The sequence below is a fragment of the Talaromyces proteolyticus genome (assembly GCF_021365285.1).
Source record: "Talaromyces proteolyticus strain PMI_201 chromosome Unknown BGW36scaffold_12, whole genome shotgun sequence".
Classification (NCBI taxonomy): Eukaryota; Fungi; Ascomycota; class Eurotiomycetes; order Eurotiales; family Trichocomaceae; genus Talaromyces; species Talaromyces proteolyticus.
In genome coordinates, this window is record NW_025764288.1 from 341,964 (window position 1) to 364,367 (window position 22,404).

Sequence of the window (22,404 nt, forward strand, 5' to 3'; positions counted from 1 at the left end):
AATGTTATCTAGCGACAGGCTTTAGGTCAATTAATTTTCAAATATTGACTCCTAGTATACTGAACTAAGCCTTCTTCAAGAATCTCCAACGCGATTTGCTATAGGTTAAAGAGTACGTGGGCGGATATATCAATTAATAATTTAGCCATCAACATAAAGTTTTGTTCCTACAACTTTGGACGTTTTACAAGGACTACAAAAAGTGTAAGAGAGTTGTGTACTTTCATTCATTCAATCAGCAGCTAGTACATCATAAACTAGCAGACCGTTAAATACCCATGTAAAGTCAACTTTTGTGTAAAAAGGAAATCTGAAGACCAGGCGGAACTGCCGTTCTTCGCGTTTATTCCATCCACAATTGCCAGCCAAAAGGCCTGCAGGTTGTCCATACATAAAACCAGTCCCAGCACATAAACAGCCTGGTACACATTCCATGTATGGAAAGCGTCTGCACACGTTTACAGACGACGACCACGGCGACCACCCTTACGACGAGTAGAGTCGGAGGGAGTGGGAGTAACATCCTCGATACGTCCGATCTTCATACCGGAACGAGCCAGGGCACGCAGAGCGGACTGGGCGCCGGGACCGGGGGTCTTGGTACCGTTGCCTAAACTCAGGTTAGATTATCTTTTTGTTTTCATGTTCTGCGAGCTAGTCCATGTAAACATACCACCGGTGGCGCGGATCTTGATGTGGAGAGCGTTGATGCCCAGTTCCTTGCAGCGAGTAGCAACATCCTGAGCAGCCAACATGGCAGCGTAGGGGGAGGACTCGTCGCGGTCAGCCTTGACCTTCATACCACCGGTCACACGGCAGAGGGTTTCGCGACCACTGTTATCACGATTAGTCCGAGTTCAGTATATCACCACGCAAATCTGAGTGCAGACTCGTCAGTTGGTAAGGGGCTACGCACCTGAGATCGGTAACGTGGACGAAGGTGTCGTTGAAAGAGGCGAAGATACGGGCGACGCCGAAAACGAGCTTGCCTACACAAATCAAGTCAGTAACAAGCAGGCTATCAAGGCGAGTGGGATCATACCATCTCCAGCCAGAGGGCCGAGGGAGACGTTCTCCTGGGCAGGGGCGGTCTTCTTGGTTTTAGGAGGCATCTTGATTGTCGTGGACTGGAATTGTCGGATGGATGGAATATGGAAGAGAAAATTGAAGCATCACCGGCACCTATCGCAGATAACCTCTGCCTGCGAAATTGACGGTGTGCCCTAAAATTTCTCGCCGCAGCTGATTGGCCCGCGCAGCCAGACTGCCCCAAGCGAATGTCGGTGGGGCAGTTTATACCCTGGAAGCCGGAGAATCTGTCGGCCCGGACGAGCTAGCGCAGTCCTATATTTCACGTAGTGATTTTTTGTCGCTTCTTCTTCTCAGGTTGCTCTTGCTCTTGCTCTTGCTCTTGATTCTCACACTAGAGCTCAAGAATCTCTATCTGCAATAGCAGGCAGTATAGCTTCTTGTCATGAGGTTTATATTTGCGTAATCTGATCGAGATAGCGCGCAAGCACGCCGCTCGCTTTCAACTGTTTGACTCATCCGTTCCGTGTTACAAGTCGCCGATATGGTCCTCTCCAAGGAAAATGCCTCCATTGGCATTATTGGGATGGGCGACATGGGCAAGATGTATGCTCAGAGGCTTAGTCAAGCTGGTTGGAGGTAATTATCCGTAGCTTTTGTGGTTTTCGCTTCTGTGTGGCCATGTGCTGTATCTGCCAATTCAGGTAAGCTGATTCTTTTCTTCTTTTTATCCCTCCCCATTACCCTGATTGCATGATGACTAGAGTGCATTTGGCTCGAGCATGGTCGGACACGTTATTGCCTTGCCATTCTGGCGAACGCATACAACCGTCTAGCCGTCAATGATGTAAAAACCACGCTACCTTAACTTTTCTATGTCTGACACTTACCACAACTTGATACCATATTAAACATTGAACACCCTTCTGTGGCATATGCTAACTGCTCTATTTGCAGGTCCATAATTCCGTAATCCGAGAGCTGTGCTGACATCTCACTTTTCTTCTCCCAAGGATAAATGCTTGTGACAAGCCGGATAACTACAACTCACTCAAAGAGGAATTTGCATTAGACGTATGTGTCTCACTGGCCGTTGCAGTTGCATCAACGGTAAAACTTATCAGGCGTAGCAAGGTATTACTATATTACCGAATGGACATTTGGTCTCGCGAGTCAGCGACTACATTATTTACAGCGTAGAGGCGGCATATATCGATCGAATAGTTGCTGAATATGGCCCTTGTATGTGTCCAGGTCTATCAACTCAGAAGGAAAAAAAATCCACAAGTATCTGACATCTGACCGATGTAAAGCTACCAAAGTCGGCGCAATCGTCGGCGGTCAGACCTCCTGCAAGTCCCCGGAACTTGAGGCTTTTGATAAGCATCTGCCTCCGGATGTAGAGATTATTTCGTGCCATTCGTTACACGGGCCGAAAGTGAACCCAAAGGGTCAACCATTGGTATGCCGTGCATTGTAATCAGCGGTGGCATTATTGTCCAGGCGGTCTTAGTAACTGTTGGCACCAGGTCCTGATTCAGCACCGAGCCTCTGACGCGAGCATGCGCTTCGTTGAGGATGTGTTTTCCTCTTTCGAGTCCAAGTATGTTCACATCAGTGGCGAAGTGCATGATCGTATCACGGCGGATACCCAGGCGGTGACACACGCCGCTTTCTTGAGTATGGGCACTGCGTGGTACTCTAACAACCAATTTCCATGGGAAATTGCGCGATGGCTGGGTGGTATCGAGAACGTTAAGATTAATATCACCCTACGTATCTATGCGAACAAGTGGCATGTTTACGCTGGGCTTGCCATTCTCAATCCTGCCGCCAAAAAGCAGATTCGGCAGTATGCGGAGTCGGTCACGGAGTTGTATAAGTTGATGCTGGAAGGTCGACGAGAGGAGTTGAAGAACAGAGTCAAGACAGCCGGCCAGGCTGTCTTCAAGTCAGATACTAAACAACAAGACCTTCTTCTGAGAGATGAAGTGCTTGACCGTTTCTCATTGTCGCAGGGCTCTCGAGAAGAAGCCCCCCCAAACAACCATCTCAGTCTGTTGGCCATAGTAGACTGTTGGTCTAAACTCGGCATTGTGCCATACGATCACATGATCTGCTCAACCCCAGTGAGTCTATATTGTGGCGAGTAGGTGCCTCGCGTACTGAATTGTACACAGCTCTTCCGTCTTTGGTTAGGTGTGACAGAATACCTCTTTCGCAACCCCGAACTTCTCGACGAAGTACTGGATATAGCCATCGATGACCACACATTCCGCTCAGATGACCTCGAGTTCACGTTTGCGGCAAGAGTAAGAGACTTCTTTTCAGAGATAAAAGACATGAGGCTAATGATGTGTTACAAGGCTTGGTCGGATTGTGTGTCTTTCGGCGATTTTGAATCCTACCGCGACCGGTTTGAGCGCATCCAGAATTATTTCTCGCCACGGTTCCCGGATGCCGTCAAACTTGGTAATGAAATGATGAAAACGATATTGGAAAAGACGAGTAACGAGCCGAGTGGATGAATGTGGAACCTCCAGAAAGCTAGCTCTAAGCTGTGATAGGATCAAGCTATCGTGAGATCATTAATTATCAAGAGAACGAAAGATCACCAGGCTATTCAGGCTGAGGCGATCGCAATTTGTTACGACACCAGACTAAAACAGAAGAATCCATCCTTTAGTCATTCTAGGCTGGTAAAGCGTTCCACGGCATCAATGAATGGCGAATAGATAATAGACTCTGCACTCGAAGAGAAAAATTATGCCAGCACCCGAAAAACGTAGCTGCAGTCCGACGGAGCACTGATGGATGCAGATGAATGGTGCTAGGTGTAGGATAGGATAGGATAGGACTAGTCACAGCCAATGATAAGCCAGGCAAGCAGCCATGATATGCTGGTTGTCGGCCAAGGATCGCACGCTTTCCCGCGATAGTGAGTTTCTGCTTGATCTGAGCGATGGCACCGGGCCAGAAGCCAGACAGGTGCATTTTCCACCTACATGCACCTACAAGAACTGGTGCTTGCCGTAGACGATGGCCAGATAAGGACGAAATAAGCTGTTTCGACGGCGCGATAAGGGCGAGCTTGTGTGGGTCTGGGCTGCATTCGCATTGATCGATATTATTGCCTGCTTTACTCGGATTCCCCTCCTTCCCCAGGCCAGACCGAGCAGGCGCGGCGAGGCCACTGCCACCGCCGCTGCCACACACGCGACCTGCTCCTGTGATGGCCTCATCTTCTGTGTTTCTCTTCTGCCATCTGCGCCTCGCCTTCTGCCGTGCCTGAGGCCAATCTTCCTTCGCCATGTCATCTTCTTTGCCGCTCTTTGAGCCGGGCGCCTTCTACAAGGCTGCCGAACAAAAGTACGTCTTGTTGCTGGCTCGAGATATATTCTTCCCGCTGTCAGCTCGAATGTTGATACCCAAACTTCTAAGAGTCACTCGTGCATATCGCAGTACAACCAAGAAATCCTTTTAGTTTATTCTGCCTTATCTAATCAATTCCATTTTATATGCTTCTATTTTCTATCATTTTCATGAAAGCTGACGTTCGAATCTGTACCAGTGTAAAACTGGTGAGTGACTTCAACTTAGATATTCTCAACCAACGCGAATCTTCTACGTGGAAGCTGGACGATTTTGATCTCGCATTCATCTTAACACTCATGCAGATGCCGCGCGGCTCTTTCAACAGTTATGAGGTCTCATCTCAACCTAGCTTGGAGACAGTCACGATCTTCAAAGCACAGCATGAAGATCTGGTAAGCTGATAACCTTCGTTCCCCACCAGATAAGACCTTTGGGCTAACCCTAATGATTATAGCTTCGGACCGCCCAGCAATTTGGTACGTCAATTCTATGCAGACATTGATCCGTGTTGACATTTAAGAGAAAACCTGAAGTACTCCCTTTTGAGGGGCGGTGTACCCCTGGAAGATCTAAATGTAAGAGCCTTGATCTAGTCCGACGTGTCTCGTGAGATGGTTACGTCGGGAGAGCCCCAGAGCTGAAGAGACCAAAAACACCATCATTAGCGGGGGGGGGGGGGGGGCTCTATATGACGATTTACAACGTCGATGCTAAGTTTTAGATAGGTTCTCATGGATGAACCTCTTTTACCGGTACAGAGCCCTGGCCCCAATGTACACAACTTAAAGACCACTCTTCATCCTTCAAACGATGATGCGCACGTTTTCGGGCTGCAATCTCCTACCATAACCAGAAGTAAAAGCCACATATCCTCCGAGGAAGAGAGTATTGACGATGGCAATGGTTTCTGTTATGACGAAAAGGAAGAGTTGCATGATTCGGGGCGGAGAGGAAACGGAACGGAGAACCTCCAGACTGAACAGCGAACTATCGAAATCAAGGGCCTGCCTGAGCGAGCCACTCATCTTGACCTATTGAACGCAATTCGGGGAGGTGCCGTACTCGAAATGTATTTGAGGCTCTTCGACCGCTCTGCTCGCGTCTCTTTCACTGAACCCGCTTCTGCGAGGGAATTCATGAATAATGTGAAAAACGATGGGCTTTACGTCAGTGGAAAGAAGGTAAGCCCTTACGATTTAGGTTCTTTAATCTTTAACAATCAATCTAAGCTTGGTATATAGGTCGAGGCTTCCTGGGGAGACCGCCAATTCTACATTCGCCCATATGTCAAGCAAAATATCGAGCATGGCGCATCACGAAACTTGATTATCAAGGGCGTTAACCCAAATATCACGTCATCGCTTATACGAGATCATCTCAACCATATTCACAACCTCGTTGTTGTCGATATCAAATTCAACAAAGGGAATGCTTACATTAGCACCAACTCGGTCCACAACGCGATGTATGCCCGTTCTTGCATGATGTCGCGCACAACCTACAAGGGAATGAGGGTTGAGTTCAGCCCAGACGAATGTGCTCGTCCTTATCTAAAAGTCCAGAAAACTATCAAGACCACCCTCAAATCTCCTGTTGCTGCTATAAAGCCTCCTGTCCCTCCATCCAACAGGTTTGAGATGCTGAATATTGACGAATTCGAAGATACGGATGAGTCTGAAGACGACTCCTCTGCTGGTATCAGCATAGGATTGACCGAATAGGTATCGCAATCGAGACATTCTTACAACTTCATTGAAATAACCCCAGTATTTTCTTTGCACAGGTCATGAGGCTTTGGGGAGTGCCTCCGTTACCAATTTTAATGTTTACTAGCATTTTGCTACTTTTGACAATAGCAACCTTGTAATTTTTATAGTTCAATCTATACATGACGAGGCGGGTACGGTCGGTATACTTGAAATAATAATAATAAAGTAACAGTATCCTATATATCTTTTGTCGGCATAGTGTGATGCCCAAGGCCCTCTCGGCCTCATGTGGGTGCAAACGCCTTATTTTATGTGCCAAAATTTTTTACCCCTCAATCCTTACTCAACTCAATCGTGTGTCAACTCAGTCAGTTTATCTAGTTTATCCAAATTCATGCATTGTTATCCCAAATTTGCCTCATTTCATCCAGATTTTGCTTTATGCTAGGCTTTCTAGAGGCGTGATTTGAGTACGCACATCTGGCGAGAGGCGCCTCTCACTAATCATTTTTCGACAAGCCCAACCACAATAGTCTGGCAATACAAGAAGAAACTGAAGCGTAAAAAGAAAGAAGAAACAAGGGTCAGGATGCCACCAACCAGACGAGGGAAAGCGGAGAGCTGGTCACGGCAGCGCAATATCAGCAGACATGTCACATGTAAGCACACGGGCAATGACGTCGATCCCGGATTCACAACATCTTGATATGATTCCTCATATCTGCAAATAAGTGCAGGCGGTTTGCTGCTTAATTGAGTATATCCTAGACCACTAGCCTAGGAGGTCACCTAAAACTGTGCTGGGAATTCTTCCATCCCGAAGAAATCCCTTTTGCGGCAAAATATACTCGGTCACGGTATGCAGCTCGAAAAGGCGGCTATTCTCAAATATTGGAGGATCAAGCATAAGCTGGGGTTCTGGGTTTGCTGAGAATGCATCTTTTCGGTTGTATACAATATTCTGGTAGCCTGCACGGGTATCTATCGACAAGGGTCTTCTAGCCAGAGTGAGTGACGACAAGATTGATCTTTACCCCTCCTCTCTCGCCTAGTTATCTTCTTCTTGGGTGGGATCCTAATGGACTGGCTAGAACGCACTGTTGACGCACCAATTAATCGTAGGATGTTTACATCCTCACCCCAAAATCCTCCTTACCACTAGCTTTCATATCTTTCATCTAGATTCTCCCAACGCCCCGAAAATGCTAATAATAAGCTCCGTGCGGCTCTGTTTCTCCATCGTTTTTACTCAGACTTTGACCACCATGTTTATAACCGACAGCGTGACAGACATATTAGGTATCACGCCGTAGCAACTGGTATCTAAGAGTTTCTACTATTGTATTCAAGAGCACTGTTTACCTTAAGCCATTCGCTGTCTGGAAAGCGCAAAGGCTAATAATTCAATAGCCTATCTGCGCTTTTGGTATCGGGATCGTCTCCAAGATGATGATGGTGTTGTGGGTAGAGAGGGGGATTGTAAAACACCCATACTTCTGTGGTAAACCAGACAGACTCAAACACGCCGAGCACACGCGGTAGTGACTCTGGTGTGCAAGAGAGCTATATAAAATAATGATTAAGACTTATATAATATTAGAATAACATTAGATCATTTTATGGAGGAGATTTATGACATTGAAAGGTTCTGATATCGTAAATTAAGATTTAGCGCCGATACTCTCTTAACTGATGATCATACATGTAAGTAGATAAGTACTCCATGAAAGTAGGACGGCGGTCGACTGCATGATGTTGTGGACCATACACCACCACGGAGTGACTCTCATATAGCCACAACTGATCTGCTTCCTCAGGCAGGAGGTCAAGTATTCGACTCGCCACTTGGACGCAAAATTTCTGCAATGTTGTTGTTGCAAATTGCTCCTGGAGATCTTACAGAGAAGGCTGCGTGACTACCAAACCCCATGGGATAGATTAATGTCCAGACTTTCAGTATGATTTCAAATATCATGAAAATTTTAGCCTCTTCTAAACCATTACGCATTAATCGGGGCTGTTCAAGTTAAACCGATCGTTTACAGTACAACATTAAAATAAACAAATCCATGAAATATGTGAGCAATGGTAAAATGCTGGTAATGCGTTACCAGCATGATCAAAAGTCGCTCACTGTAAACAACTTTTAGTTAGCAGCCTGACAGGCTAACTGATGTACTGAGAGCAAATTGGAGACTTCTTCAGTGCTGAAGCTGCAGCCGACCTCTTTACGGAACCAGTTGCGGAACTCGATGGCCACTAGCGAATCTCCACCGTGATCTGCAATTGACTTGCCTTCATCCACATCTTCCGCCGCCACCCCCAAGATGCTGACAATTTGCTGTGAGAGAGCTGCTATGATGGTAGAAACCCGTTCTTCTAGAGACAGACACCGGGGAAGAGCCAGTGAGAGGGGTTCGGAAGCTTGCGGCATACCGGCAGCAGGGAGCCCACGAGAGCTGTCGTCGTTGCGAGATGGAATCGGGGAAGAGCGGAGGTGGGAGAGACGAGGGTCCAAGGCGGCATAATCGGCCTTCGTCCAGGTGGATGGCGGCGCCCATCCGATGGCGATTTGGCTGTCAGCCCAGCTCTGGATGGGCTTCGACATTGTGTAGCCGACTAAAGCATACAAGGCTTGGAGTGGAATTCCGCCCAACCCGAGCCGTTCAAAGTGGGCTAATGCCTCAGGCTTCTCATGAAGAGAGCCGGCTCCTTGGACTGTTCCCAAATCTAGGGAATATGTGGGTTGGCCAAGGCCTGTCCGCCAACGAGCAAAAGCGTCCTGGAAGGTCGATGCGGCCGCATAATTTGCCTGGCCCGGACTACCTAAGAGTCCAACATAGGAGGACAGAATTACAAAGAAGTCGAGTTGCTGGCCTTCAAAGCTATCATGAAGATTATAGCTGCCAGCTAGTTTGGGATGCAGTACCTGTCGGAGATCGTCGAGGGACATATTTTCGAAGCTTCCATTCTGTAGAACATGTTAATATACTTGCTTTAAAAGGTTACTAGAGGCAATGACTCACTCGAAGTGTGAGTCCGGAATGGATGATGCCGCGAATGGGAGGAAGGGTCTCTTTGCAGTACGCAAGGGTGGATTGTAGTTGAAGGCGATTCCCAACATCACAGGCCATCGCGTGAAGCTGGACTCCCATTTGTGCCAACTCCTCAACTAATCCCTTAGTCAAAGGCTTGTCAGCGCCAGAGGGTGAGATGGCGACAAGGACTTTAGCACCACATCGGGCCATCCAGGCACAAAGTGCACGTCCAAGACCCCCCTGCCCGCCCACAATGAGATAACTGGCATCTGGACGTAGCTGCGCTACAGGGGGACTGCGCGGCATGACCTAAATGTAGCTCAGAAAATTGTCACTAAGATTGAATGTGAATGAAGCAAACCTTGACCATATCATTCGGGCCGTGAGATATCACCACTTTGCCCATACTCTGTCCCTTTTGCATCAATCGCAAAACCTCTTCCAAATTTGTAATTGAGCGAATATTCAGTGGAAACGGTGGCTTCACAACGTGTTCAGTGAGCAGTTGATGAACATCGGAAAATACTTCGGCCATGCGGCGAGGTTTCTGACAGGCCAGCTGGACGAGGTCGACCGTAGAAAATGATATAGACTTTCCAAAGGGGCTCAAGTCTAGTCGGGCGTGAGCAAGGATATCATTCTTGCCAATTTCCACAAAACGACCCAATGGTGCCAATACCTCGAGCGAATGCTGCAAAAGCGACCCAGCCAAGGCGTTGAGGACCACATCGACTCCGCGACCATTGGTCGCTGACTTTATCTGGCCGGCGAAGTCCTTGGACCGACTGGAAAATATATGAGATTCCAGTAGTCCATACTGCGTGATCAAGAGTTGTTTTTTCTCTGCTGAGCCGACTGTTGTGAACACTGTTGCACCTAGATGTAAGGCTAGTAAGATAGCTGCTTGGCCAACTCCTCCAGCACCGGAGTGGATCAGAATGGTGTCTCCGGTACGCAACCGGGCCTCATTTACCAAGCAGTGATATGCAGTACAGTAGGCAATGGGTATCGCTGCGGCTTCCTCGAATGAAACACCAAGGGGAATGTGTTTCGTCCACAGCCCGCTGCATCGAACGTGGCTTGAATATCGAGGCACATGCCATGTATACACCCTGTCTCCCTCGGAAAAAGTCTTTCGGAGTTTCTGGCCTACTTTTGTGACCACACCAGCGCACTCGGCAACATTTTCATCAGGCATTTGGTTTAGTGACACCATGATGTCTCGAAAGTTGACCCCAGATGCCTTGACCTCAATCTCCAATTCATCTTCACCCATAGGCGCATTATGGACAAGACTGTCGCTAAAGTATAGCCCTTGCAGACTGCCTGTGTCTCTAGTAGCCAGAGACAGGGGTCTATCTTCTTGGTGAAAGAATTCCATTTGCGGCACAGCAGTTTGACCTGCCCTCGAGTGAGAGCTAACAAATTCCGTGGTAGCTTTGTCTTCTACCAGACGTGGTACAAACCACTGGCCTCGGCGTTCACTCCATTCTAAGTCTTCTATCCTCGGGCGAGACAAAAGCTGGTGAAGGAACCCCCAGAGATATTTCGCTAGGGTCAGAGGCTGTGGATTGTTGTTCGGGTCGAGGTCGAGGGTTATGATAGGCACATGGGGATTCTCACGACGTAACACTCGAGCAAAGCCCACAGATACACTAGATTGAGGATTCTGGCACTCGTGTGTGCCTCCCAGTGTCACCCATATGACTTTCCTAGCGATCTTCACCGTATGTTTGAGAGCATCCAAGCCTGCTTGGTTCAGTTCACAGAGCAAGGACCTGTCGGGATCTGTAAACAGAATACATGTCCGGTCCTGCAGCCTGGAATCACCCAATGATAGAATGGCCACTTCCTCTTGGGACGCCAATGAACGCATGTGATGCATGACACTATACCCTATGCTTTCATGCGAACGTGACAATTGTTCACCTGTTAACGCCACAGCAATCGCCGCCTCTGCAATTGAAGCAGACCCCTCCAACGCAGTGGTAACAATCAAGCTATCTGTCTGCTCTTCCGTAGCCTGATAGGAATGCATAATTGCGTCCAAGCCAGTGAAGCCCGTGCGTTGTAGTGTCTTGGACCACTCCTCCTCTGTCAGCAATGGAGTATCCTTGCCACGCTCTGAAGCCCCCACCCACCACCCAGGCAGTGTGCCAAAGACAAATGAACGATGAACGGTTGTTCTGGTACTTTCTAATAGTAGCAACTTTCCTCCTGGCTTGAGCAGACGGCGGACATGTTTAACTGTTTCTTCAATGTAGGTGGTGGCATGTAAAACATTGGCCGCAATGATCAGATCGTAGTTTCCTGGCTCAAACCCTTGCTTTGTTGGGTCCTCTTCGATGTTCAGCTTCTGAAAGCTCATCAGGTCCTTCCAGTCGCCAAGCTTTTGCTCTGCATTGGCAAAGAATCCCGCCGAGATATCCGTGAAGGCATAATGGCTGAAAAGCCTTGTGCCGTATTGGGTCAATGCTTGTAGAATAGGTAGTGTGGCGCCTCCTGTACCGCCACCAATTTCGAGGATACGGAGATCTGGAGACTTCAAGCCCATCATCCGCGCATATTCGGCTGCTTGCACAGCACATCGCTGCATGCTCTTATCATCCTCGTACAGACGAAAGAGAAGATTGTCTTCCAACATCAAGGACAGCGGATCCTGGCCCCCTTTAAGAATAGAGGAAAGGCTCGCTCCGATCTTGCAGACCATTTTTCCTTCAGCGTTAGAGGGTTTTACCTGGTCCAGAACATCATTTGTCAACTCGACTGAACAAAGAGTTGCTTGAACCCGTAGCCAGTCAAAATAAAGTCTCTGGTAGGTGCTCATTCCTTGCACGTCTTCATCTGTGACCTCTTTCACAGCAGCATTTGCGTAATACTGGCACACATCGCGGAGCCGAGTCAGACTAGCCGCGACAGAGACAGGCTGCAGGGATGAGTTGCAAAGGTCCTCCACCCCTGCACCAGACAGAAAATCTGGGTCAATTGCCATCACTTGCTTTTGACACGTCTTTGCCTGTTCAGATTCCTCATTTTGGTTCGAGAATACCTCCAGCGATTTTGCTTCCACACCTCGTAGTGACAATAAGAGACTAGAGCTTCCCAAACCACCGCGAGTTGTCTCGATATCCGCGCTGAAGGCCTGTCCATACTGTTTCTGCGCTCGAGAAGAAACGTGCAAGATACTTGGAGGCACATCGCGGCCATTCACCCAAATTGACGCCTCATTGATAAATGTGGGAAGGATAGGACCGCGAATCACGTCCCCCGATCCGATGGCAGCCAGCATCGTCTGCAAACAAGCATCGAAGCTAGCTGGAGGAAGACTGGCTTTATACTCGCTTTCCGGGACCGAGCAGGCAATATTGGCACTACAAAAGCCTCGTCCGGCAGACAGTCGGCTCAGGGCTCGAAAGGAATCCGAGTACTCGACTCCTATTTGACTCAGGCTATGGTACCATTGGTCAGGGTTGAGTGGTGACAGTCTTTGTTCCTCGAACTGGCGATCTAGCCCGATCGATGCGAGCGGCCCGATATCACCAAAATTGACTGTCACAAATCCGCGACAGTTTTCTACCACATCTTTATGATCGGAGCAGGAGTAAATGACAAACTCCTGCCGGCGAGCAAGATCTCGCCCGGCCGTTCCAGTAGCTAGTCGTAGAGTGAGCATGATTTCCACTGCAGACCCCGAGCTTGGGATTATCAGCGATCGACTCAGCGACACTTGATGTAAATTAATGCAGCAAACCGGGTCGATCTTGGTGGAGAGGTGAGTTGCTGCTATATATGCTGCTTCAATGGCCATTGCCATGTAAGCAGCAGCGGGAAAAACTGCATCCCCGCCAATCCGATGCCCTGTCAGCCATGGAAACGACGATACACTGACATGATTCCGCCAGCGAGGTTCCAACGAGCTCGACTCTGGGCTGAGGACTCCCAAAAGTTCATGTGGATGATCCGTACGGTTCCTGTAATTTTGGCTTAAGCGGCTCTCGTGCCAGAAGGAATTGGAGTGATCCCAAGGATACGGGGGAAGATCGAAGAGACAACGCAGGGCGTCTGCCGGACGTGACCAGATGTTCACCTCGCTCATATTGATTTCAGCACCATGCTCAAATATGCTAGAGGCGAGCTGTAGTATACAGCGACTGGCTGACTCATTGCGATTTAATGATGGAGCGTAAGGCACTTCTACATTGTGTGCTTTGAGAATTTGTTTAATGGGACCCTTCAAGGCTGCGTGCGGGCCAATCTCAATCAGCAAATTAGTGGCTGAGTTCATAAGACTTTCCACTGCAGCCGAGAACAGAACTGGCGAAACCAGGTTTTTCACCCAATACTGCGCATCCAGTTCCGTGCCGTCGATAATCTTTCCGGTTACACTCGAATGAAATGGAATGTCGTGATTTGCGCGAGGGGCATCCATCATCACCAGAGCATCGCGATAGTCGTTAGCCACGCGCAGAATATGGTGTGAATGATATGCCACGTCGACCGGGAGTCTCCGGAAAAAGATGCCATCGCTCTGAAGTCGCTCTTGAAGATCATCTACAGCAGCCTTGTCCCCAGATAACGTCACCGCCTCCGGACTGTTCACGCAGGCTATCGTGGCCAACCCGGTAGACTCAGACGATTTAGAGCGATATCTCTCCACTTCCTGTGGGCTTAAGCCCACAGCAATCATGGCGCCTTTGAGGCTTTCATCTTTGGCGAGTTTTCCTGCCACACAACCTCGAGCATAAGCGATGAGCATGGCATTGTGGAACGAAATGGCTTTGCACGCATAGGCTGCAGCGATTTCGCCGCTGGAGTGACCGGTCACAGCACTGGGATGAATATTCCACGACGCCAGAAGGTCGACTAGTGCCAGCTGAATGGCTGTGCATGCTGGTTGTGCAATATTGGCTTTGTTCAGGTTGGTTTCCTCGGGTGACTTAAGCAGCTCCTCAGTCAAGCGCCAATCCACACCCAGGTCAGTTAGGCACTGTTCAGCCGCTGAAATAGAGTTTCGAAAGGGAATGCTGGTTTCCCACAGTTCTCTGCCCATTCTGGCCCACTGTGCCCCTTGACCCGTAAAGACAAATGCAATACTAGGCCTTTTACCTGTGTGACAGAAAGTCACAGAGTTGAGCTTCTGATGTAGCTCAGAAACTGAGTCGGCGACCACTGCTGCTCGCCAAGGGAATGATGATCGCCGACAATACAGTGTATAAGCTAGAGACTGAAGAAAACTGGGGGACTCTTCATCGGAAACAGAGACTTTCTCCAGATATTCCTGTAATTGCTTGGCCATGTGACGAGCTGGCTCGGCCGATCGAGCGGAAAGAACAAAGACCTGAGATGGATCCGTATTTGCTTTGATTTGTTGTTGAGTCGGCATCGCAAGATCAACTGGTATAAAGCTGTTCGTGCCTTCACCATCGCGGAGTTGATCCAGAATTATATGCACGTTAGTCCCGCCGAATCCAAAGCTGTTCAGGGAGACCTGCGATGAGCCCACGCCGAATTGGCTCAGAGCTCGTAAATTGGTCGGTAGATCCAGATTCCATGCATCCCACTGAATCTCCGGATTTGGAACTTGAAATTTGATACTGGGGGGGATTTGCCCCTTGGCAATCACGAGTGCGGCTTTGATCACACCTGCGAGTCCACTAACGTTCTCGAGATGGCCGATATTGGCCTTGACAGAGCCCATAAGCACCGGGCCTAGCCCTTGAGCTCGTCTAGCTTGCCCTAACACCGTACCAATGGACCGGCTCTCGGTCAGGTCTCCTACTGCAGTGCCCGAGCCATGCGTCTCAACATAGCTGGTCTTAGCCGGATCCAAGCCAGCCGCCTCATAGCCGGACCGAATCAATCTTTCTTGGGCTTCCCCACTGGGCACTGTGATACCAGCCGTGCGCCCGTCTTGGTTGATTACCGAGCTACGAATGACTGCGCGTATGGGATCGCCATCCTCAATGGCTGCAGTCAGGCGTTTCAGTATCAGCGTGCATGCTCCTTCCCCGCGTCCATAGCCGTCTGCGCACTGGTCAAATGACTTGGAGCGGCCATCAGAGGCATAGAACTGGAGACAACTGGGGCCTATCATGGCTGCTGGGTCAAGAATCAAATTAGACGCCGCAGCAATGGCCTGGGTGCATTCGCCATGCCGAATACTCTCACAAGCTTGATGCAGCGCCACCATTCCCCCACTACAGCCAGTGTCTAGGGTTAGGGAGGCCCCATGTAGGTCGAAAAAATACGATAGTCGATTTGCATACATGGCCTCGCCGTTGCCAGTTTGGTAGTAGAAGGGGAGATCCTCAGGATCACGAAGGAGGATCTTTTCGTAGTCTTGGTTGTAAAGCGCCACATAGGCTGCAGTATCAGTTCCCCGTAATTGATCTAAAGGTATACCGCCTGTCGAGAAAATCATGGCTTAGTGTCAGAAGACTTCTTTCAATTCAGAAAGGTGAACACTCACTGCTCTCCAAAGCTTCATACGTCACTTCTAAGAGAAGTCGCAACTGTGGATCCATTGCCTGCTTAAATTAGCCTTCCATTGCCTTGGCTGGGTCATCATATGAGTAGTGGAATCTATGTAAATAACCAATTACCTTTGCCTCTGCGGGCGAAATATTGAAAAATGAGGCATCAAAACAAGAGATGTCATTTGTGAGGAAATGGCCTCCCTGAGTATGAAACTAGTATCGGGGCTGTCAGAATAATTCTCCAATTATACTGCTCTCTAGACTGACCGTGCCATTCCTCTTGCTATCAGGATGAAAGAAAGAACTTTCTCGAAACCGGCTGTCTGGCACTTGGGACCAGGTGGTGCGGCCTTTTTCCAACAAATCCCACAGTTTATCAACATCTGTAACTCCGCCAGGTAGACGACATGCCATTCCAATGATGGCTACGGGCTCCTGGGGATAATTGTTCGAAGCCATGGTGTGATTCAAAATGGATACTTAAAATGGATACTTCTTTGCGCGTGTGCTGGAAGTCAAAATTTTCGAAATGGGGTCTCAAAGAGGCCGACTTTTCGTTTTATAACTTGCTACAAACGGCAGGCGCATATATGCCTATAATGTGATGTCATCCCACCTTTTTAGAGACTTCCACAGCTCAGTGTGCCTTGATTCTCTGCGAATAGCGTATTTGGGCATCCACAACGTCATTGATTGCCGTGAAGGTTTACGTGTCCGGCCACCCTCCACTCTCTGGCCGAAATCATTGATCATGACGCCGCAGCATCCTGTAATTCTGCGGCGTAACACACCATTACATAGATGGTGGCCAAAGCGTGAGAGGTGCCAATAGGCCATCAGCGAGGAAACACCCAACAAATGGTATAAATGCCTTACCCCAATCTATAGACGACGATATCTTAAAAGATCATCTTTCCTATTCGGCACGCCATTATACCGACTTCGGTCTATCCCCTCCATCTCTGTCCCATCCTTAATAAGGATACCACATCTTTATTTAGGGAAGAGACTTGTATTTCCTCTGCAAGGACCGACATACCGCGTTATTGCACAAACATGACTACAACTCTTACTCCCACGGAGGAGGTAGAACACCAGCTGCAGGCACATCCGTTGACACAATCTTTGCGTTCAGACTCCACGCTACTCGAAACTCGCTACTATCGATATGTACCGGAATCTCTTCGTCCGCAGATGTTTACTCTCGGCAGCCTTGTTGGGCCCGGTAAGCTACCCGTCCCCCCTCTGGCTTTCTATAGAGCTGAGGGTGAATGCTTCTACCTGATTCTGTACATTGGATCATCTGTGGCGGGCTATCCGGGCATGGTCCACGGAGGCATGCTGGCGACGCTTATGGACGAAGGGTTGGCGGGTTGTGCCAGTGCCACTTTGCCAATCCATGTGGCTGTAACACTTCACCTGAGCGTTGATTATCTAAAGCCGGCCCCGACAGAAGCCTTCTATGTGCTCAAGGCCAAGGCTAGCAAGCTGGAAGGGCGATCGGTTTGGGTGGAAGGCCAATTAGAGATCCTGGAGAACGATCGGTGTGCTGGAGAAGTCTTGGTTAAGGGTCATGGGGAGTATATGCAGCCCCCTTCTACGCGATCATTTTATTCAATTCTCTGAGAAGTTGCATAATATTCTGCGTTCCATGATTTTTGAAGGCCATATCCAAAGACGGAGAGCTGTGATATGTGGCTGGGAAGAGCGCATGTATGTGTGTATGGCTTATCAACGCCATCAGCATGTTTTGATGGCATTTAATCGCTTGTTTATAACGTATTTATTGTTCCCCACTCCTTTCTTACCCTTTTTTACCTTCTCTTCGGAGGTGCCTTATATCAAAGATTAGTGGTGTTCGTATATGGCGGTGAGTGAGAAACACGGGCTTACCAGATGACCGTACCCGTGGGTGTGCAGTAGGAACGCTTTCACTACAGACATCTGCAGCATTCAAATAGGAAGCTAATGGCCTACGTTTTAGAAGATTGTCTGCAGTTGATGGGCACAGCTGCATGAGTGCTGTCAAACGAGGTTCCAGACGACCTGACTACCTACTGAAATAGTTTGCCAACTATCACTAGGCCTAAATAGGCATACGAAATTCTATAAGCCCACAATTGGTCTGTGCTCACCTATCTGACTGTTGAAATACAATATTACACTTTTCGTTATTTACATTATATACCATTTTAAAACAGATTTTGATTTACTATATAAAATATATAGAAAATCAAAACTGATTCTAAACTGATCTACAATTGATTTAATACTTTATAATTAATTTATATAAAAAAAATACACGAAATTGAACTTCAACTTTAAGTATTTAGTATTTCTACGGATGGGCGGTGGGCACGCACCAATTTGTGCTAGCGCTAGTCGCAAACCCTCGCTAGGCCTGTAGACTCGGTCCAAGTGGGTAAGTCTATGTACGGGCCGACCCGAATTGTCACGATCCTGAATCCACTATAGTTGTCACAGGCTGTCAAAGACTGATATATGGTGGTTGAAACACACAAGGTTTCTTGAGGGTAGCTAGTAACGAAATACTAAGGTTGCCGAAGGGTAGGTAGGTTTAAAGTAGAAAAGATTTCTTGAAGTGCTATAGAACTTCCAAGTATGATTGTTTTACTGACTTTCTCAATATGATTAAAATAATTTATTATAAAGAGTTATACTAAAGGTAACTAGATAAATAAAAATAAATGTATGATGTACTTAAGAGTCCTTTACTTACAATCCTTCTACACTCTCTATATATAGAGATTATATACTTAATTACTATTTTTTTCGAATGTACAATTCTTCTACACTCTGTTATATATCTGAGTGAATATACTTATGTAACCTATTAGTCCATGTCTTCAGCAAACAGGCTGTGCGTAACCGTTATAATTACTTAGCCATGGTATTAGCTGCTTTAAAGGTAACTTACCCTAAACAGTTTAAGCTCAGCTTAGTCTCATGCAAGTTGGTTTCGTAACACGAATGCATTAACACCCCAATGTGGAAACGGTGCCGGTAATCAGGCCTTAATTCTCTTCAATGTGAAGTTAGCAATCAGGTTTTACTTTTCCGATATGATGGAGCTGCCAACTAAGAAGATTGTCAATTCATTAGACCATTGACCCCAGACTCCACACACCCTCGACACTCTTCCTTTCATAGTGGCTGCTGGCATCTCGTCTTTATCAGTAGTCTCGATGTTGATGGCCGGCTGTAGTAGCAGGGTGATTGGTTACGCGCTGGCCAAGGGGTTCCGCCAAGAGGAATGAAGGTTCTCCTCCGCACGGTCTATCTCGAAGATGTCCAATTTGAGCACATTGTCCAATGTGACCCTGATCCCAACAGACGTCACCGACACGTCTAGCATTAACGCGACTGTCACCGTAGTCGAAAAAGCGACCGGAGGCCGACTGGACTACCTCGTCAATAATGCGGGCATCGCCATATGCCAGCCCTTGCTAGGCGTGAATATTGTGGACGCCAAGAAGGTATTTGGTACTAATGTCTAGACCGTGTTCACCATGATACAAGCGTTTTCGCCACTGATAATTGGTGCTAATTACAAGATTTAGTACTGTCTATAAACCTGATTACGCTCTCAAGTTCCCACCTCTCCTGCATCACCCTGCAGTACCCTAGGAGGATGATCTTTAATTTCGTTATCATCTAGTAGTAGTGCCACGCTTCGATAATTGAGGCGGATGGAGCGGCTCTCAGCAATGGTATCTATGACGTATTTCAGCCCTCTTATCCTGAATTCCTTGATGTCATTAGCACATATTGGGAAATGATTATCAAAAGCATCGTCAGCGCCATATAATGTACGAAAGGAAATTTTGCAGAGAGCGCGTCGTTACCACTCTCAGGCCAGTTTTAGTTGGATCGTCAATATCTTATCGCAGATGACCAGAGAAAGAAAGCACAAGAGAGGAAATTTCACTGCTTTGCAAAAGCTGAATGGCCATTGCCCCCCAGCATGTACTACTGCTATACACCAGGACAGCAAATAACTCCAGCGCATTGGCGGAGGTATTCAATCCATCTACGCTAAACAAGTCCGTTGCCACCATATGGAAGATGAAGAACCGAAGTCGGAGTAAGTGGAGGAAGGAAAGCCCGGTTTATTTTTTAGTAAACGATTTAGCTTCTTGCTTGAAGTTAATGGAATGTTGATCAAACAGAAAACATTTTGTTTTGTTCAAAGTGCTGCTGAATATATCACAAGCACGAGCATCTTTCTCTTGCATGTTGGTTGGGGACCTCTACCTCTTTTTCTTCCCCTTCCGCCTGCCATGGCCATATGAACTACTGCATGTTTTTATAACGTGCATCTGAAGATGGGGTTGGCTTTTCTTCGTTTTCCGTTCCTTTTATGGGAATTTCTTGTTTATTTCATTGCCGTGCAGGTATGACAACATCGCCACCTGGTCAATTCGGCATCCAAAGAGATCTACCAGCGATCAAAGCACACTTGGAAGATACTTTCATTATGTGGTTTACCCTTCTAATGTCACTCTGAATATGGATAAATTTATGCTTAATCCCTCCGCCTCTGCATAACAAATAATCTAAGCACGATTGATAACATGTCATCTACGTCAGAAGTTCAAGAAAAGCTCGTCGGGGGATGGTCCCTCGTCTCGGCCACTGCTGAAAGTTCCAACTCTACCACTATGAGATCGATTCTCTCTCCCTCCTCCACCCCTCTGTGGGGTACCAACCCTAAAGGTATTCTTCTATACACCGCGGATAACTATATGTCAGTTCAAGTTGTCGAATGTGAGAGAGACTCGACCTTTTCCACCAACGATCCCAGGGGTGGCACGAGGGATGAATTGGCGGAATGCATGAAGAGGTTCACCGCTTACAGTGGTTCATTCAACATTCGTGCAACAGACCATGGAGAACTCTTGTTAGAGCATCATGTTGAGGTTTGCTCTTTTCCGAATTGGACCGGAAGTGTTCAGCGACGAATTATGGAGCTGGACGGCAATCTTCTACTACTGAGGACGGAGGGGCCGATCTTGATTGAGGCATGTGTCAATTCTTTATCTTTTTCGGATATGTCGGTAATTCGTTGAGGTTAAGTAGTTGGTTTCTAACTTGACATGTAGGGTGAATATAGAGTGCCGATGCTGCGGTGGAAAAGGTTCGAAACAGCTGTCTAGGTTGTGAGTACACTGATATGATCATTGTCACATATGAGTCCAATAGGCTGTCTTCCATCTTCCAACGTAATAAGACAATGGTCAACGAGATGTGCGAGTAATCGTGAATGTCAATGCAGTCCAGAAAACAACAGAAAACATATTCAGAAATTCGGTCAACTTTCAATTCTGTAAAGGCCGGATTTTTGGGGTGGGAAGGAGGGGAATTTGCAGCTTTGTATTATGATAGGTCACACTTTGGATTCGAAAAGCCAGTTGTCCCATTAGCGCTTCCTAATATCTCCAAGGCTACCAGGATGGCCACCATCGTTACAATCTGACCGGCATCTGTGTCGATATACTAGGACTGTTTTGATCAGACCCTTGCCATGTAGATTAGATGAATAATCTTCTGCGGAAGAGCTGAGGAAGCCAAGCAATACTTGATTCGTTTGGGATTCCTTTGCCCTGATTGACAGACAACGACAGATTTCCTCATTGCTGTGGCCTCGCCAGCCCAAAAGACTATTAGACCGGACTACAAAGGTCCATTATATCTTGATGCGGACTCTTTAGCCAAAAGATCCCGCGAAAGTGATCATTATAAGCAACTTCAAAGAGGTGCATAAGTGTACGTCGGAAGTCGCTTCTGACTGGCCTTTTACCATACCTAATTAAGTTACACTGCATTTTGGTGTGATGGGACAGCGCTTATGCATAGCCAACCAAATATTCCCCATCTTCTAACATGAGGAATCGAAAGACTGGACCAGTACCCACTCCGTACTGGGATACAAAAAAGAAAGCATATCGCCCTTCTTCAGGTCGCGATTGCGGCTTACCCTTATCTCCATGGGCGACATATCCCACTCCAGTGTTGGATCACACGAATGATTTACTAAATGAATGTTCGAATTTAATTCGAGATGTATATCACGCCCAGCCTGCCTGGTTGAGTAACTCGGCCAAGTTGATGTCAACCCCGTAATTCGAGCGAATAGCGCCCACAGGGAGATCAACAAGTGATTCCGCCCAAGATCGGAAGCTACCGCCAGCAGCTTTAACCACCATCAAGCGGTCCAAACGGTCCAAATGGTGAAAATCCGGATTGATCCAGGCAGAAAACAACAAGGCGTTATCTTTGGAATGTATATGCTACGCCATTGTCGTGTGCTGGGCGAAGGAGTGAAGTTTGATATTGTTCACATCCGGGAAACAAGGCGCCATTGCTCCCTCGGTAACTTTGAATGTTGTTGCGTTCAGTGCTGTAAGCCACTCAAAGAATGGAGTAAAGCAAGAGGGTTTCTGGCTAAGTTGGTATTGTTTGTTGCCCTAAGGCCAACTTTTGGATCAGCAAAGGATTGAACTGGCTATTTCTAAATATACCACAGGAAAGTATCTGGTATATGTGCTCTTAAAATATTCGTTAGGCAAATGATAACATTGCTCTCAACTATCAGTCATTGAATTGACTCAGTGTGGTATTTTATCAACAGATACAGTTAAAGTGAAACAATCCCTGGCGGCCTGAGACGAGTCATTCGCAGTCCCCCACCACGCAACAATCCACTCAACGAACGTATAAAAGACTGGTGATACATTTTAATAGCAGTGATTTGAT

General features: G+C 47.5%; 9 protein-coding genes across 9 annotated transcripts; 5 read left to right on the forward strand and 4 right to left on the reverse strand.

Moving 5' to 3' along the window:
* Positions 1-203: 203 nt before the first annotated feature.
* BGW36DRAFT_387879 (40S ribosomal protein S14) lies at positions 204-1,296 on the reverse strand. Its single transcript, XM_046217175.1, has 4 exons — positions 1,043-1,296; positions 917-989; positions 674-834; positions 204-610 (listed from the first exon to the last, which is right to left on the reverse strand). Exons 1-4 carry the CDS (start codon positions 1,110-1,112, stop codon positions 459-461), a joined length of 456 nt encoding a protein of 151 aa, XP_046067313.1. The 5' UTR covers positions 1,113-1,296; the 3' UTR covers positions 204-458.
* Positions 1,297-1,312: 16 nt separating this feature from the next.
* On the forward strand, positions 1,313-3,774 carry BGW36DRAFT_48889 (prephenate dehydrogenase). The gene is made up of 7 exons (XM_046222373.1): positions 1,313-1,733; positions 2,043-2,103; positions 2,160-2,271; positions 2,343-2,491; positions 2,559-3,158; positions 3,210-3,341; positions 3,396-3,774. The coding sequence occupies exons 1-7, from the start codon at positions 1,711-1,713 to the stop codon at positions 3,555-3,557; spliced, it is 1,239 nt and encodes a 412-aa protein (XP_046067314.1). The 5' UTR covers positions 1,313-1,710; the 3' UTR covers positions 3,558-3,774.
* BGW36DRAFT_48955 (uncharacterized protein) lies at positions 3,640-4,415 on the reverse strand. The gene has a single exon (XM_046222374.1). It carries the CDS (start codon positions 4,339-4,341, stop codon positions 3,721-3,723), a length of 621 nt encoding a protein of 206 aa, XP_046067315.1. The 5' UTR covers positions 4,342-4,415; the 3' UTR covers positions 3,640-3,720.
* Positions 4,416-5,135: 720 nt separating this feature from the next.
* BGW36DRAFT_304866 (uncharacterized protein) lies at positions 5,136-6,125 on the forward strand (the record flags this gene model as incomplete). The annotated part of the gene is made up of 2 exons (XM_046212014.1): positions 5,136-5,585; positions 5,646-6,125. 2 exons carry the CDS (start codon positions 5,136-5,138, stop codon positions 6,123-6,125), a joined length of 930 nt encoding a protein of 309 aa, XP_046067316.1.
* A 2,134-nt stretch (positions 6,126-8,259) lies between these two features.
* On the reverse strand, positions 8,260-16,086 carry BGW36DRAFT_438769 (uncharacterized protein; the record flags this gene model as incomplete). The annotated part of the gene is made up of 6 exons (XM_046221489.1): positions 8,260-9,084; positions 9,140-9,460; positions 9,513-15,556; positions 15,621-15,678; positions 15,754-15,840; positions 15,895-16,086. The coding sequence occupies 6 exons, from the start codon at positions 16,084-16,086 to the stop codon at positions 8,260-8,262; spliced, it is 7,527 nt and encodes a 2,508-aa protein (XP_046067317.1).
* A 597-nt stretch (positions 16,087-16,683) lies between these two features.
* On the forward strand, positions 16,684-17,253 carry BGW36DRAFT_363565 (thioesterase family protein; the record flags this gene model as incomplete). Its single annotated transcript, XM_046214473.1, has 1 exon — positions 16,684-17,253. One exon carries the CDS (start codon positions 16,684-16,686, stop codon positions 17,251-17,253), a length of 570 nt encoding a protein of 189 aa, XP_046067318.1.
* Positions 17,254-18,935: 1,682 nt separating this feature from the next.
* BGW36DRAFT_431783 (uncharacterized protein) lies at positions 18,936-19,220 on the forward strand (the record flags this gene model as incomplete). Its single annotated transcript, XM_046221028.1, has 2 exons — positions 18,936-19,124; positions 19,209-19,220. 2 exons carry the CDS (start codon positions 18,936-18,938, stop codon positions 19,218-19,220), a joined length of 201 nt encoding a protein of 66 aa, XP_046067319.1.
* Positions 19,221-20,222: 1,002 nt separating this feature from the next.
* On the forward strand, positions 20,223-20,717 carry BGW36DRAFT_431784 (Lipocalin-like domain-containing protein; the record flags this gene model as incomplete). The annotated part of the gene is made up of 1 exon (XM_046221029.1): positions 20,223-20,717. The coding sequence occupies one exon, from the start codon at positions 20,223-20,225 to the stop codon at positions 20,715-20,717; it is 495 nt and encodes a 164-aa protein (XP_046067320.1).
* An 809-nt stretch (positions 20,718-21,526) lies between these two features.
* Positions 21,527-21,787, reverse strand: BGW36DRAFT_305382 (uncharacterized protein; the record flags this gene model as incomplete). The annotated part of the gene is made up of 1 exon (XM_046212064.1): positions 21,527-21,787. A coding segment is annotated over one exon (261 nt), but the record flags the coding sequence as incomplete, so codon positions are not given.
* Positions 21,788-22,404: the final 617 nt, after the last annotated feature.